At 39.7% G+C, this 15,239-nt stretch overlaps 3 protein-coding genes across 4 annotated transcripts; 2 read left to right on the top strand and 1 right to left on the bottom strand.

The window, feature by feature from the left end:
• The first annotated feature begins 20 nt into the window (after nucleotides 1-20).
• On the top strand, nucleotides 21-6,837 carry LOC135486129 (GPI ethanolamine phosphate transferase 2-like). The gene is made up of 13 exons (XM_064768664.1): nucleotides 21-76; nucleotides 530-929; nucleotides 1,305-1,514; nucleotides 1,799-1,987; nucleotides 2,096-2,243; nucleotides 2,575-2,784; nucleotides 2,941-3,161; nucleotides 3,627-3,896; nucleotides 4,165-4,628; nucleotides 4,808-4,996; nucleotides 5,142-5,478; nucleotides 5,750-5,934; nucleotides 6,169-6,837. Exons 2-13 carry the CDS (start codon nucleotides 546-548, stop codon nucleotides 6,353-6,355), a joined length of 2,994 nt encoding a protein of 997 aa, XP_064624734.1. The 5' UTR covers nucleotides 21-76; nucleotides 530-545; the 3' UTR covers nucleotides 6,356-6,837.
• Nucleotides 6,838-7,785: 948 nt separating this feature from the next.
• Nucleotides 7,786-9,884, top strand: LOC135486110 (uncharacterized). Of its 2 annotated transcripts, none has more exons than XM_064768639.1 (4): nucleotides 7,786-7,971; nucleotides 8,481-8,630; nucleotides 9,351-9,463; nucleotides 9,739-9,884. In XM_064768639.1, exons 1-4 carry the CDS (start codon nucleotides 7,853-7,855, stop codon nucleotides 9,810-9,812), a joined length of 456 nt encoding a protein of 151 aa, XP_064624709.1. In that variant the 5' UTR covers nucleotides 7,786-7,852; the 3' UTR covers nucleotides 9,813-9,884. The 2 variants fall into 2 exon arrangements, with proteins under 2 accessions (XP_064624709.1, XP_064624708.1); XM_064768638.1 differs by lacking the exon at nucleotides 8,481-8,630 and adding an exon at nucleotides 8,683-8,832 and having other exon boundaries at nucleotides 7,787-7,971.
• Nucleotides 9,885-10,206: 322 nt separating this feature from the next.
• LOC135486109 (myosin regulatory light chain sqh-like) lies at nucleotides 10,207-14,989 on the bottom strand. Its single transcript, XM_064768637.1, has 5 exons — nucleotides 14,912-14,989; nucleotides 14,202-14,402; nucleotides 12,979-13,140; nucleotides 12,657-12,724; nucleotides 10,207-12,366 (listed from the first exon to the last, which is right to left on the bottom strand). Exons 2-5 carry the CDS (start codon nucleotides 14,380-14,382, stop codon nucleotides 12,271-12,273), a joined length of 507 nt encoding a protein of 168 aa, XP_064624707.1. The 5' UTR covers nucleotides 14,383-14,402; nucleotides 14,912-14,989; the 3' UTR covers nucleotides 10,207-12,270.
• Nucleotides 14,990-15,239: the final 250 nt, after the last annotated feature.

Raw genomic sequence — 15,239 nt, 5'->3', positions numbered from 1 at the left:
AATCTTAGTGTACTAATTGGTCGCTAGGTTATTGCGCCCCAAATCAATCTGACAACTCCACTTCCGAAGCTTTCACGTGAGTTAATCGTAATCTTACTCTCTACATACCAAAGTGATCTAGGCTGGACTTTACTGAAAACTAATGGTGTGTTGATGAGTTCAATGAATTCTTCAATTCCTTTGATTTTCTTGGCGAACTTTCGTCCGACAATGACCCGTTGACGTGTACCTGTATTGCCATTTCGGCATTTGTGTGTAAACAGTTATCTATTTTCGGACGAAACTCGGTCCCTCACAAACTTTGGTTCTTTTCGGAGAGAACATCTCATCTCACTTAGCCAATTGTTCAAGTGTTCCTTTCATCATGCCTACGACTCATTTTGGGGGGGGGGGGCGAATGCCACACTTACTTACTTTACGTTCCTCTTATGTTATGTTATGTTGTATGATGATGGCTATAGCTAGCTTTACTAATGATGATGGTGTGATGCATGACTGGATAATTGATATGATGATGCCTGTTTTTCAGGTTGACCCCTGTTCAAATGAAGAACGTCATTTCTTTATTTCTCTACCTGTGCCTGCTCTTACAAGTGGTTGGACTGCTTGTCTTTCTCTATGGATACTTCCCAGTCAAAAAAGTTGTGCCAGGCTTTGCCGTGGGGGAAGATGCCCCACCAGAACCATCAGCAGACAACACACAAGACCTTCTAAATGGAACAAAACTAAACAACGCCTCAAGTATAGTTGGTCTGGGACCGACATATGGGAGACTTGTGATCATGCTGATTGATGCGCTGAGGGCAGATTTTGTCTTTGGTGATGCTGGTCGTTGGATGCCGTACACCAGGAGATTACTAGAGAATGGACAAAGCTTGAACTTCATTGCCAAAGCTCATCCACCTACGGTCACAATGCCACGCATCAAGGTGATTATTGATGTTCAAAATAGATCTAGACTCATTCCCTTTAGTCTGTGGTGTCAAAAGTGTACTATTTGTCCAGTCTTTGTCTGATCATTCATAGCAAAGTCCATTCACAAAATCAAGGAACAGCCATCGGGTTTAGTAGAGAAACTCACTTTCAGTTTAGGAACCACTTGCCAAATAAAACTGAAAGTATTTTCATCAATGAAGCGGTTGTTATTGCTGACAGAAGAACACCATTTCATTTTCTCAATTTGCCTTGAGTTTATTGAGTGATGCATTGGCAATTCAGTTTTGAACTGCAAAAGGGCCACCCTAATGCAAATTATCAAGAGTAGCTTGGTTGTTTTTTCATTTTAGACTTCTTCCCATTTTCAGGCTCTTGCCACAGGTGGAATCCCAGGTTTTGTAGATGTTGTCCTAAACTTTGACTCCAGTGAGCTGCAAGAGGACAATCTCATTACCCAGCTGCGTCACTCTGGAAGGAAGATCATCTTTTACGGTGATGACACGTGGATTAGATTGTTTCCAGATCACTTCCAAAGGACGGATGGAACAACTTCATTCTTTGTGACTGATTATACGGAGGTATGTCATGTTTGTGGAATGATAACTCTTGTGCAAAATATTGATATTTCTAGTTTGTTGCCACAAGTGGGTGAACTATTTTCTAGCACAAATAGAGGCTGGCAGCCTTTGCAAATCTTTTCCTAGAAGTATTGTCGTAATACCCTGGGTTTGGGCTATTTGAAATGGGTTCTCTTACAAACTTGACTTGTCAAATTCACATCTTGATGTGCTGAAGCTACTTACATGATTGTAAGCTTACCAAAAGATTATTTGCTGGTAGTAGCTTTATTGTTATTTTCCAGGTGGATTACAATGTGAGTCGGCACATTGATTCTGAGTTGGTTAACAATGACTGGGATGTTATGATTCTCCATTACCTGGGTCTTGATCATATTGGACATCTTGCTGGCCCAGGGAGTCCGTTGGTTCAGCCGAAATTGAAAGAGATGGATGCGATTATCCAGAAAATACACACAGCGTTGAATAAACAGGTATGAATGCAGTGCGCCATCTTTCATCTTCTAGTTCTAGGTTCACTGAAGTAGTTTGTTATTGGTCGCTTTAAAAATAACCTAGTTAACACATGGTTTTTATTCTAGGATGCTTATCAGGAGCAGCCCAGCTTGTTTGTCCTGTGTGGAGACCATGGCATGAGTGACCAGGGCAGCCATGGAGGTGCATCCATCAGTGAGACGGTCACTCCTCTCGTTATGCTGAGCTCACAGATCAAGGGACAAAAGAGAATCGGTGAGTGGCTAGAAGGAGAGGGGCAATGTGGTCTTTAGGTTCAGGTGTTTGCTCTTACTTTGGAAGACTGTACCATATGATGTTTTGTACCACTGAATTGTGCTTTCAGACAACTAGTACATGTCTGAGTCGTCTCCTTTGAAAATGAAAGAACAAGAACGATTCATTTTGGTGGGCAATGAGTGGGAGCCTGTTAGACTTTAAATTGAGGGTCAGCTGGAAGGAGTGACAGAGTCGAATATATGGTTCCTCAGTTCAAGCATGGTAAACATTAGTCTATTTACTTTCATTTTACGATATAATCTCCATGTATCCTATTTCATTTCTTCAGATTATGAGAAGATTGAAGAGATCTACCAGATCGATATTGCTCCTACACTGTCCCTTCTTCTTGGCTTGCCAATTCCCCAGAACAGTCTTGGGGCTGCCTCACCAGGAGCACTCCACGGCTTGCCAATCCGAATGAAGCTCCATGCAATGCAGATTAACACACACCAACTTGCAAAAGTTTACCGGCAGAATGTACCCAGTTACAAATCAGGTAAGTTAACATAAGTGCAACATATGTTTTGGTGATATTGGAGGATATTTAAACCCTGCCATCGAAGAGTGGCATTGTTTTTCTAAAGTGACTGTGATCTTGGTCCAAAATAAGTTTGTTTTGTGACAAATTTTATATTAGGTAACTTATTTTCAGACGACAATTACCTTATGTACAAACGGGCCCTTGGTGCCCACTCAGAATGGTTGAGGCTGCTGGCTGATGAAGGAAAAGTTGAGATCGATCCAAAGCATCTTGGAGACAAGGTGGCTAACCAGTATCTGAGGGCTATGACTGGCATGAGAGGGAAGTTAGCAAGTTCACTCTCGAAATATGATGTACAGGCTTTGGTTACTGGTGTCCTTCTTCTTTGGATGGTAAGTGTTATAACAAAATTTACCCAGCTAGATTTGAATCAACTGAGGAAGATTGCTAATACATGTTTAACTCGGGGCAAGTCAGTATTCACATTCTAGAAAGTTTTCTTGAGCCAGAGGCTGAAGACAGGACACTGCTGCCAAAGGAAATATCATCGGCGAATAAGTCTTAAAGATACATTAGTTAGTGAATGTGGACTTGAAAATTATATATGAGGGGTGTGCAAATGACATTTGGTCAATGAATGCCCTGTCCTTTGTTGTCAACCAGTTCTGCGATTAGAAAAGGACTTTTCATTCAGCGATTAGGTAGGCAGCATGATGATGAAGATGGGTTCACAACCTACAGTGTATCCTTCCTCAGGCAAGCTGAATAGTTCCATGATTTCTTGGAAAATAAATCCCAAAACAAATTGAATGAATTGTTGCATGGTGTTGATGCCAACAACTTTTTTCTCCATGTAGGTGCTGCTTTCACTTCTTCACTGCCATGTCAACAGAGATATCATGTCACTTGAAGTCAGTACAGGATCACTTGCAGTCTTCATCGCATTTAGCTTTGGATTTCCCACAGCACATTTTGTGACTTGTACCGGTCCCAACAGAAGTGATCTCCTCTGTGGTATCGACTTGTTACGAGTCTTCCTTTCGCTAGGAACTTACGTTGCTCTTATCATTCTGACTGGGTTCATAATCTTCACAACGTCTAGAAAAACCATTGTCCAGTACTATAAGGTAAGGAATTAGTGTCTGTGTCTGTGTTCTAGTCATGGAATTCTGTTCAACAAATTAGTTTCTGGTGACCAGGGAATTGGGGATTGATAGCTGGGCGCATTGATGTGTCTTTCTCATTGCTGTGAGACTAAGAAGCAGTGAAATTGTGTCAGCTCCATGTCATCAAGCATAGACTTTATATACTTGATGTCATCGACTTATTCGAAGTTCTCAAATGAGTAGTTAAGAATGATAACTGTGGTGTAGATCCAAACTATTTCTATTTCAGTCATTATCCTCAAAGACACCTCTGGAGTTGTTCCTTATCTTGGGAACAGTCGGTCACACATTCAGCCTCCTGTCGAGCAGTTTCGTAGAAGAGGAGCACCAAACGTGGTATTTCTTCATGCAGACAATCAACCTGATCATTCTCATCAAATACTCTGCCGAAGCTGCCCATGCTTACTATAATCCTTCTCGGCGGAAAAAGCCCTGGGAGAAGGCGGAGGATTCCTCGAAGGGGTTCGGTGGGTCTGGCCTTTCTAATCGAGAGAGGAGACGACGGCTACGACAGTCAAGCTCATCTGAATGCCCGCCTGAGACATCTGGTGAATCTTCATGCGAATCTGTCAATCCTTGGAAATTCGTGGTGCTATCTTTCATTTGTGTTTGTGTGTGTCGGATTCTTAGGTCATGGAATCAGACAGGGGACAAATGGGCTCATCTTCCTGACGTTGGTGACTGGCTTGTCAGGTAAGAGATGAAAAATATTGTGAAGTAAAACGATTGCACAATTTGTCCATTAAGTTTGACAAAAAAAACAAAACCCAAACTGCATGTACTTTCTCTTCTTGCTTGTGAAGAGACTCTTGGTAGATGTTAGTTCCATTATCTATTTGATTGTATTTGTAGTATGGTTTTTCTGCTTTCAGGCCAGAGCAGAAGATGGTGTTGTCATACTTAGTTGCTGTCTCTTTAATGTTGGTCGTTATCATCCAATGGATCACCCATCAAGACCAATTTTACCGGGTGGCGTTGGCTGGTGCTGCAATTGGGGTGTATTTCTTCCGAGCTGCAAACGGTGCTGTTCACGTTTCTGGAATGTATGAAAACTCAAACAAGTAAGTTTCAGAAATAATTTCAGTCTACTTTTGTAATCATCATTGTGTTGGCATCTTGGACCCTTCATGTCCTTGGCCAATGTGGTTTACTTCACCACCAATACAAATTACAACTCATACTAGTAAGCTTATATCTTTATTTCAGTGGTGCAAAAGAAGCTCAAGCCGTCTATGGCCTCTTTGCTCTGGTGATAATCTACACATTCCTCTGGTACATCTACGTTAAAATGACACTACATCAAGATAACACGGAGCACGGTGCATACTTCAAGACATTCAGCAGCACATTGCCAAGACGAGTACATTCCATATTGACATTAGTTATCATGCTGCTGGTCAGACCCCATAATATCGTTGCATTTGCCATGATTGTACTGGTGGAATACTTCATTTCAATGCACCTGGTACCTCGGATGAATCTCAGTGTCTCAGCTATGACTCTGCTTTACGTTTGGTTTGGACAGGCAGGATTTTACTTCCAGGTAAGACCATCTATGACCTTGCTGTCAGAATGTTTTTGGAGAAAAAATATGATCTAATAATCTTGGAAACTGGAATCAAGAAAATGTACGAAGCCCATAATGTTGTCACTCTTGTGAAAATATCGATTGTTCTGTTTAATTCATTCTTTGGTGATACACTTCTCAAGATTTTAAATGTAACTCTCAATGCAAATGTGAAGACAAAAAACTGATCTCACCAGGCTCAAATACATTTTTCTAGCCTGATAATAATCGCACAAACTCTTTGCAGGGAAACTCAAACAGCTTGGCAACCGTTGATGTATCAGCTGGTTATGTCGGCTTGGATAGTTACAACCCTGGTATAATCGGGATGCTGATGGCCATCGCGACGTATGCTTCTCCGGTATTTTGGTTGGTGGGTCTGATATCGGTGCTCTGTGAGAAATATGTCGGCATGCAGGATGGAGAGGAGAGGTAGGTGTTATTAATTTATCCAGTACCCCAGCTGATCGGAGGCAGTCGTTAAGATGTCTCAGTTGTTAGATAATCAGCTCTCTGGCCTATATGTTTTGGATGTGTGAAACCTGATTCAGACAATGCAGCCATTCTTTCAGGACACAGCCTCTTTAAGAAAAAAACCAGTTCCCTAGGTATTCCAGCAATCTTGGACAACCCTATTCACGTATTTCACCATTCGTCTATTTTCAGGTACATTGCCGCTACTTACGACGTCTGTTTCACGCTAGGTTTGAGCCGCGCCCTGCCGCTAGCCATCTACACTGTCTTGGCCGCAGCATTGCGTTATCATCTGTTTGTGTGGAGCGTCTTCTCACCCAAACTGTTGTATGAAGGAATGTGCTCAGTAATCACAATAATCTTCATTGTTCTTTTATAAACGTATTGTAGCTCCTATTTATAGTAGCTGTTACTTCAAGTTCTGAAGAGACCATCTTTGACAATCGGGTGGATTGATATGTAGCAGTAATCACAATCGAATGTTACAGAGCCTTTGGGATTGTACCATTGGCTGAACACTGTGTAATGCTTAAAATGTCACTTCAATAAAACTGCCATCGCGAAACAAAGTTGTCAATTTCATATGAAAATTTTTGTTGTTCAGGTATGTCATGTACATTTATTTCTGAATGTTTTGTGTATTGCATATTGATTTTGTTGTCTATCAGAGTGGTGGAAACAAAAAAAAGTGTTGTCTTGTTTTTACTGATGTAAAACATCAGTAGCCTACACTGCGCCAAAATACTGATACTGATACTGATGTTGTAGTGTATCATCAGATTGCTTGTAATTGTACTATTATACACGTTGTATATGCTTTTCAACATTTTTGACAAAGTGCAAATACATGTTGTTGTTTTATATCTTTGTTACTTTGTTCAATCTTCGTTACCTTGCAATCTCAATACTGGACTTGGGCCCTGCAATGAACCTCACGAGACTACCTTGTAGAAGAGACTACCTCGTAGAAGAGACCACTTCGTAGAAGAGACCACTCCACTAGAATGCCTTAAGATACCACTTCTCAAGACTGACTTGCAGAAGAAGACCAACTTGCCAAAGAGACTAATTTGACCTAGTCCCAGCTCTTGTTACTGCAGTCCAACTGACTTAAAAATTACTCAGATGTGGTGAACTACATCTATTGTCCATGTTGCTGGGGAATATTCTGCTGTACCCCTTCGATCCCGCTGACAAAAGTATTTTGTCCTTAAACTGAATCCAGACTGTTACAGCAGTATAGATATTTTTATCAGCACTTCCTGCCCATTTCCTGGCAGGGGATCCATTACTAAATACCTTCCTACCCAGATGTCCAGCTTCTGTCGTATTGCTGATAACACATCCATTCAAAAATTGTTGGCCAAACAAAATCATTTCGTTGGTTTTTTTGAAAGGACAACACCCTTTGAGAAGATATCTTGTTATTTTCTTTGCTTCTGTCCATGCGCTGATGTCCTGTTCTGTTGTGAGGGACTCGCGTTAGGATACCGGGCCAACTTCATGTCCTTGTTTCAAATCAATGGCAGTACACCTTACCTCTGGAATAGAGAACAGTTCTCTTGATGACTGTACTCTGGAATCTGTCCCCACACTTTCCATAAACTGAATGTTGGTGAAACTTGTGCTTGCTCATACCAAGGCATCAAAAGAGATTATGACCTCCTTATGAACACCAACTAAGAATTCATTCCAATGGCCTGAGCATGTAGACATTTCAAATTAAATTCACAATTAATGCAATAAATTATCTTGATAACCTAAATCAAGATTTTATCAAATTTTCGGAGGATATCCCTCTCATTTGCAATTCAACTCGTCCATTTTGAGCTTATTAACAACAATTATCAGACTTCCAGTCTTTGAATTCTTGAAAATGGAGCATCTTATAATTGTCCTGTTCATCTCCGCTCTTGTGGTAATGATACATGGGAATAAGCTCCCTAAAGCCCTTCAGGAGGTCGTTGATAGGCAAAGAAGGACAGGGGACAACAGGTAAATATTCTAATTGACGAGGTTTTTTATTTTCGAAAAGGTCCTGAATAAGAAGGTGTACCACTCCAATGTATGCAGTATATGACAAGAAGACAATGTTGTTACACATCTTGACAACTTGTTACATCATCCAAATGGGCTTAAGAAAACTTCGTGGGACGGGGAACTCTGCTTTATAGCTGACAGGATATGAGTCGGGATGAAAAGCCGCGGAAATCGTTTTGCCACATAATCATTTCTGTGTTGAGCCAGATCAAGACTTATAGGGATTGTGTCAGTTTCTGCTGGCACCAAAACCATTGGACCAACAGGATAGATGGTCATCATCACGTGGCAGTAATGATGTGTCTGCTAATATGTAGATCACCTTGATCACATCATGATTCTCGGGTTCACCTTTTTCTTACATCACAAATTTTTCAAGGGAATTATTTAGGTTCTGACGCAATATACAGTTGGACCTTTCGCAAACACAGTTTTTCCAATTTTTTTTATCATTTTTTCTGCAGTCACTGGTGTTGTGAAAATGAAATGCCCGTTGATATGATTAAAAGATCTCGCACTAAAGTTGAATACGTGACGGTGTCTGAGACAATAAAGACTGGAGTCCAACCCTGTAGATTAATGAGCACTTGTTCTGTTTATGAGCAAGTTTATAGGTATGTATGAATTGTTGACATGTATTTGGCTGATTTGATTATTTCTCCACAGCAATTGGTGTTGTGAGGATGACACACCTGTGAACATGATCAAAAGATCACGCACCAAAGTTGAGCAGATAAAGGTAACGGAACAGATCAAGACAGGATCAGAAACATGTAAAATATTTTTTACATGCACGAAGTACGAGTTGATATACAGGTATGCATCTTCTACCATCAAGGTTTGCAATCAGTATCATCCGGGACTGCTCTAGGAGAGCACCATCTGATGGGCAGAGTGATTGTGACACTTGATGGGTGAAGATGCAGAAGTGTAACTTCAGCTTTGAAAAACGGAAGATAGTTGGTGGCAGAATCTCGCATTTTATTACTCATCTCAAGTGTTTGTGAGGCGACAAAGGACCGAATATGATGGCATTCTAATCAACGGTGCAGTTCATGATGCAGATGGAACAATGACTGACTTGACTTTGAACCACCTGAAAGCATACACTGAGGACAATCTCCATCAACAATGGTGTCCTTATCAGAGCATTTCTCATCTACTTCCAGACATGTACTTCATGTGAGTACAGTGCCAATATCTTGTGCTATTGAAACTCTGTTTTATTCATAGCAACCTCATGTATTGTCAATGGAAAAAACCCTCAATTTTCCACCCAGAAAAACTGTGCAATACAAGGACATTTTTAACTTCACAAGCTGCTGTATTTGCAGGACGGAGCCTCAGTTTTCTACAGAGTACTACGCAGTGCCTCACAAGGAGGCCTGCCCTGACGAAGCTGTAAAATGCTGTAAGGGATTCCTTCTCATCGTTGGAAACTGTCTCAGTAAGTATTTTCTTGTCACAACATGTGGTGCCAAGGTAATTTCAAGCAATATTTTGGGGACTGGGCAGCCACAGAGCAGTAAAATAGGGGCCGAGATCAGCAGCAAACAATGTGAAACACTTCTAAGTAAGACCAGTAAGACACTTCATCATTGAAACATTCCTCTCAAGACCAGCAGTGTAGACAATATGAATATGTACCTAGCTTCTGCAATATCTGGTTATTCCTGACATGCTGCAACAAATACTTTATGGTTTTTCTGTTCATGATTTCAGGTTTGGAGGAAATCTCCATGAGTGGTATGACTATCGAAGAGCTCATCAAGTCCAAGCTGATGGAAGAGAACTAAACAGCTCTCCATTCGAAATGTTGAAACAAAACATAAAATTTCATGGGTCGTTCAAATAAAAGTATGCAACAAAAAAAGAAGTCTACTACCTTGTTTTGTCTTGGCCTCATCTGCTGGTATTGTGCAGAAAGAGATCATAGTTATTGTTAGAGTAATCCACTATGATGCACCAGTAGTTAAACTGATATCCAGTCAATAACCATGATACAACCCAAGCATGCAATGGAATCCTTCACTTTTTAAGTCCAAACTGCAAGTTTATCCGGGTTTGCCAGAGGAGGGCTTTTCATCTGGAGCTCTGCAAAGAGCATGCACGAGCTTTTTGCAACCCCAACTGACCACACAAGATAACTCCGCCAGTGCAAGAACACTAATAATGAGAATGGACACATAATTTTGGTTACCTGAAAATATTTATTTACTTACAGTATAAGATTCTACATTGGAATACAAGTGAAGCGTAAAAAGAAGTTTTCCAGGAAAATACGCGCCAAACATTCATCAAGGAATGTGGAGAAGTTTCAACTTATTCTGAGCAACATTTTTATCCCAGAAAATCAGTTTTAACTGGAACCCCATTATCAGTGGAGTAGGCTCGTTTCCCTTTCATTTATTACTGTAATATCGTCATGGAAAAACAAACCTTGCATCAACAAAACGATAGAACATTTTTCGTGAAGTAGTAGGGCCTATGCAAAAGAATCCAAAAAAGGACAAAACTGGATTGAGAGTTGGGGCAAGGAGGTTTCCTAAGTTTTTGGTGAAAGTTTTATATGTTTTATGTGTTAAAATGCCCTGTTTTAACTTGTGCAAGTGGCCATTCACACAGAACTATTGTAGTACATTGTAAACCATCATTAAATGTAACTGAAATAAGCTTAGCATTAAGTATATTGATTGATTAAATTATATACAACTTATTATACGATTATGATAATTGAATGAGAAGCACTAACCCTTCTAGGACTGGTGGTGACCTTTGGCAACAAAACGATGCGTGTAGAGTTTAAAACTTGACTGAAAATCCACTTTTCCGGTATACTAACATACATTTTAATGCACCCACCTCTCTTTAACTGGTGGCATGCTGTAAAAAAACACCCACTATCAGTCCTAGAAGGATTAGTGCATTGGAATATTCGGAAGACAATCTGAACACCCTTTTTCCACATTATCCAATACCCAAGGCCAAAAAATGGCTCTCCATGGGTGCCTTCAGAATTTTTAACAAATTCGAGGCCGGAGAAAGTGTTTCATTAAACCAATGCAGTGGACAGCCAGCCACATGGCCAGGCAGTTATCTCCATGAAATGCCATTTCATTCTCGCTTTACACTCTAAGTTAGACATACCCAACACCATTATCAAATGTTAGCCAAATCAATAATTTTGAAAAAATTGACAGGGCTTTCAAATTTTCCTCAACTTGGCTCATTGCTGAAGGCTCTCTAGGTGACGTAAATGGTCAACATGATTTCAGAAGTGTATTTTCTACAGTTGGACTTACTTGAAGGAGTCAGCAATGTTGCACCACCACGGAAAAAAATGAACTGCACTCAAAACAAACACTGGAGTTCACTGCATCGCATGATTACTGCAAGATCATTCATGCAATGCACGACACTACACATGAATGCTGAAATGACACAAACTTTACATTGGAACATAAAAAAATATAAATCATATAAATGATCCTTAAAACAGTTATTGTAAATTTGGTTAGCTCTGCATTACAAATGAATATGGAATGTGTACTATATTCACTGTACCTAAATGTTTAGAACTTCATAGGCCTTGAAAATGTAACATATTCTGTCAAAGTTGTCAGGATTTGTCAAAATGGAATGCTGCATGATGAGACTCTATACGATATAATGGGTGGAGAGGGGTATTCAACACAGAATACAGAAACATAGAGACAGCATTTCCAGTAGAGTGAAAGTATCACAGAATTTTTCCCTTGGTTCAAACCTCTGGCTGACAACTGAAAAATATTTGAATTTTCACTTCTGTTTGTACACAGAGTAAACTATGGCAAACATATAATTCGTACAGTTAGGACAGTTCCAAACTGTCTTTTCAAAACTGAACAGTACATCACACTGTTTCATATCAAATGACATCAAATCCGGAATATTTTGATTTAGAATGTTTTCTAGAAAGAAAATCACACTTTTACAGAGCAAAATATACAAAAGACTTCCACCCTCAAACTCACTGCCCCAAAGTTCTGCTGCGGGAAAATATTGACCAAAACAACTAAATATTGACTTCTGTTAAAACTGCATTATGTACCTTCTGAATATTATATTATGTGGCATTTGAAATAAATGTCATTGCAAAACCGTCCATTTTCTGTCCACCTCGTCCTCGACTCGCGATTTTTCATTTCCAACAAACCAGGAGACAGTCAGTGTTGCATACATGTTTATAATTAGCACCAAGAGCGGACAGGCGTATTATTCGTCTTTCTTGCCGTGTTTGAGGATTCTAGTGAACTCGATGTAGTCAAAATTACCGTTCTTGATAGGTGCTTCCCGGAACATGAGCTCAACCTGAAACCAATGAGAACAAATTGTATATAAAGTAAGATGGTACACTTGGGTGCAACAAGACATTTCAAAGTTACAAATTCATGGCCAACTTTCGTTACACTTGCAGAATACTACAGAACACTTCGATGACAAACATATTGTGTCTACACCATAGAAAATGTCAAGCAGCCCATCTACCTCTTTATATCAAAATATTAGTACACATGTTATCATGTACCGTAACAATGCGACCAAAATGATGTTACTCAACACCTGATAACATCAATCCTGCCATCATATACTGCACTCACCTCATCTTCTGTAAATCGATCCCCCATTGTCATCAGCAGCTCTCGTAATCTGTCTTCATTTATCTGTCCTGAATTATGACAAGAAAGGGGTGGTTAAAGTTGAATCAAGTAAAGTCTTTCAAGGCCTCAATCAACTACAAATGCCATAGTACATCCTTAAGTCATGCACTGAAATCCAGAGTGACAGAACTACATGTTTGGAACTTGAAAGTGTAGCCAATCAATCCATCTGCACTGGTGGGGGAAGGCAAATTATAATCTTAAATGAAAGAGTGGCTTAATAATGCCATTGGACCTTTTAAAGTTTAAAGGAGCAACCTACCAGATCCCTCTTCATCAAAGCATCCAAATGCATTCTTTATCACGTCTTCAGGATCAGTACCATTCAACTTCTCACCAAACATGGTCAGGAACATGGTAAAGTTGATAGGTCCAGCTGCCTCAGAGATCATACCTTCAATTTCATCATCTGTTGGCTCTTTACCTGAACATTAACAGGAGGGAAATTTTTTAAAGATTTCACTAAGTACAGAATAGTAAACAGTAACAGTTTGAAGCTTGGGGGCTTTTATTTTACTTGCAGTGGCAGGAGAAGAAAAATTTGAAGGTAGGACTAGGAGATTCACTAACTAATAATAAGGGAGAACCAGCATTACAAGTAATACATGTAGCAAACTAACTGTCCTTGACATCATTCAGAAGCAGAGATTGTAAATAAGCCAATGCCTGTCATTTCCAATCCAAATACTGGTTCAACAATCTATCAGGACAAGAAGGTAATTATCTAATTATCTATGACAGAAACAGAGCACAATTTTGTTATGTACAATGAGATCAGTAATTAGGCCTAAAACTCTAAACAGACACCAGTATATACACAATCACTACATGTACCATGACTTCTACGAGATGTATGTAGGTCAGACACATTTTATGACATTCTGACTCTTGTTCATTTGAATGCAATTCATTCAAATGTATCAGTACTAAGAGTACATGTAATACTAAGACAGAAAATTGATATTGTTTCCAAACGCATGTCCTAATTTTGGGGAACCTCCCAAAATCCTGGCTGGAAATAGCAACCCAGGCAATTCTCTACTGGTGAGAATGAGATTCATTCCAAGTCATGCCTTATATAGCTCTCATCTCTGAAGTGAATTCAGCCAGGAAACATCCATCATTTTTGCAGTCAGCTCTCTCGTGACTCATGTCATATTGATTTTATAGACTAGACAGGATGATTAACAGGACTAGCGGGAATTTCTAATCTGCCGATTATTTTCATTCCTTTAATTGATTATACGGTGGTAGTAGAAGATAGCGGGACTCAATCAATGCAAACCTTTTTAAAAAAGGATCTAGAACATTCTTTTCTCGACTTGCAATTTTAAACATACTTCAACGACATGTAGAAAGATGCAAGTATTTGCAATTGGTTTTTGGGAACTGGACTTAAATTTTGTTAAAATCCTATCCTTCCTTAGGTCTGGTTGCTCTAGAAGTAAAGATTTTTCGTCCAAGTAAGTTATATTTGTAACTCACCTAAGGAATGCAACATATCAAGTAAATCTTCTTTGCTGATAAAACCATCTCTATTCTGATCGATCATGTTGAATGCTTCTTTGAATTCTTGGATCTGGGCCTGATCAAACATGGCAAACACGTTCGATGTGGCACGCTGGGCCCTCTTCTTTACCATCTTCTTGGTCTTACGGCTAGACATGTTGGGTGATTTTATGGGATCTGAAAGATAACAGTAATCACAAGGTTAGATCTACAATACTAGAACAAGAAAACAAATATGGATCATTCAACTCAACTGTGCCCAACGGTAACTGATGACTGAGATCGTTTTGCCATTTTTGGCCTTTCCTTTGGGTTGTCAAGGCGTCATTTCATGATTTGCTTGTAAAAATTCTAACATCTATAATCGTTTACAACTAAGTACAAGAGCAAAGAGGATACATCCAAGCTCCAGAAACCAATCATGCAATGAGTCAATATTAACCGACACAGGATACACGCGTCATCATTACTCTACACTGTCAGAACTGTGAAATACACTGCATACATGTACGCGCGTGTACATTTTGTATGACTGATCAGGAAATGGGAGTGCCGAGTTGGACGAAAAATCATCTTTCGCCACCTCTAATCCTTACAATTTCGTCGATTAACTATTACCACTGACGTCAATGAACTCTATGCTACATGAAATTTCAATTGACCTGGAGTAATTAGAAAATACTTGCCTGATCACGGAGAAAAAGAGGAAAATCACACGGGAAATCTTAGAAATGCTGCAAACTGACTCAGGCGGAAGTTCACCAGGATACGTACTCTGCGCATGCGTAAAAGCCGTCTAACGTCCGTCTCGAGGACAGACTAGCACAAGGTTGTGACTTGAACTGAAACGTATGGTAAAAAGTCTTCCATGATTGTCACATTCCAGCAACAAGCACAGAAACTTGTTGTGTCCTCTTGTACGTCCCTGAACTAATTATTTATGATATACATCCTCATTTAATGAAGCTTTCTGCATATCTCAGAACTATATTGTCTTGAATATTGTCAAAACGT

The sequence above is a fragment of the Lineus longissimus genome, chromosome 4 (assembly GCF_910592395.1).
Source record: "Lineus longissimus chromosome 4, tnLinLong1.2, whole genome shotgun sequence".
NCBI lineage: Eukaryota > Metazoa > Nemertea > Pilidiophora > Heteronemertea > Lineidae > Lineus > Lineus longissimus.
The sequence above is the reverse complement of the archived record's forward strand: the minus strand, read 5'-3'. Positions and strand labels throughout refer to the sequence as shown.

Coding starts and splice junctions, on each gene's coding strand:
- LOC135486110 (XM_064768639.1), top strand. CDS start 7,853: ATGGAGCATCTTATAATTGTCCTGTTCATCTCCGCTCTTGTGGTAATG. Junction 7,972..8,480: donor AGAAGGACAGGGGACAACAG/GTAAATATTCTA, acceptor TTTTTTCTGCAG/TCACTGGTGTTGTGAAAATG. Junction 9,464..9,738: donor CATCGTTGGAAACTGTCTCA/GTAAGTATTTTC, acceptor TCATGATTTCAG/GTTTGGAGGAAATCTCCATG.
- LOC135486109 (XM_064768637.1), bottom strand. CDS start 14,382: ATGTCTAGCCGTAAGACCAAGAAGATGGTAAAGAAGAGGGCCCAGCGT. Junction 12,725..12,978: donor CTTTGATGAAGAGGGATCTG/GTAGGTTGCTCC, acceptor GTCATAATTCAG/GACAGATAAATGAAGACAGA. Junction 12,367..12,656: donor ATCGATTTACAGAAGATGAG/GTGAGTGCAGTA, acceptor CATTGGTTTCAG/GTTGAGCTCATGTTCCGGGA.
- LOC135486129 (XM_064768664.1), top strand. CDS start 546: ATGAAGAACGTCATTTCTTTATTTCTCTACCTGTGCCTGCTCTTACAA. Junction 930..1,304: donor TCACAATGCCACGCATCAAG/GTGATTATTGAT, acceptor TCCCATTTTCAG/GCTCTTGCCACAGGTGGAAT. Junction 5,479..5,749: donor AGGCAGGATTTTACTTCCAG/GTAAGACCATCT, acceptor AACTCTTTGCAG/GGAAACTCAAACAGCTTGGC.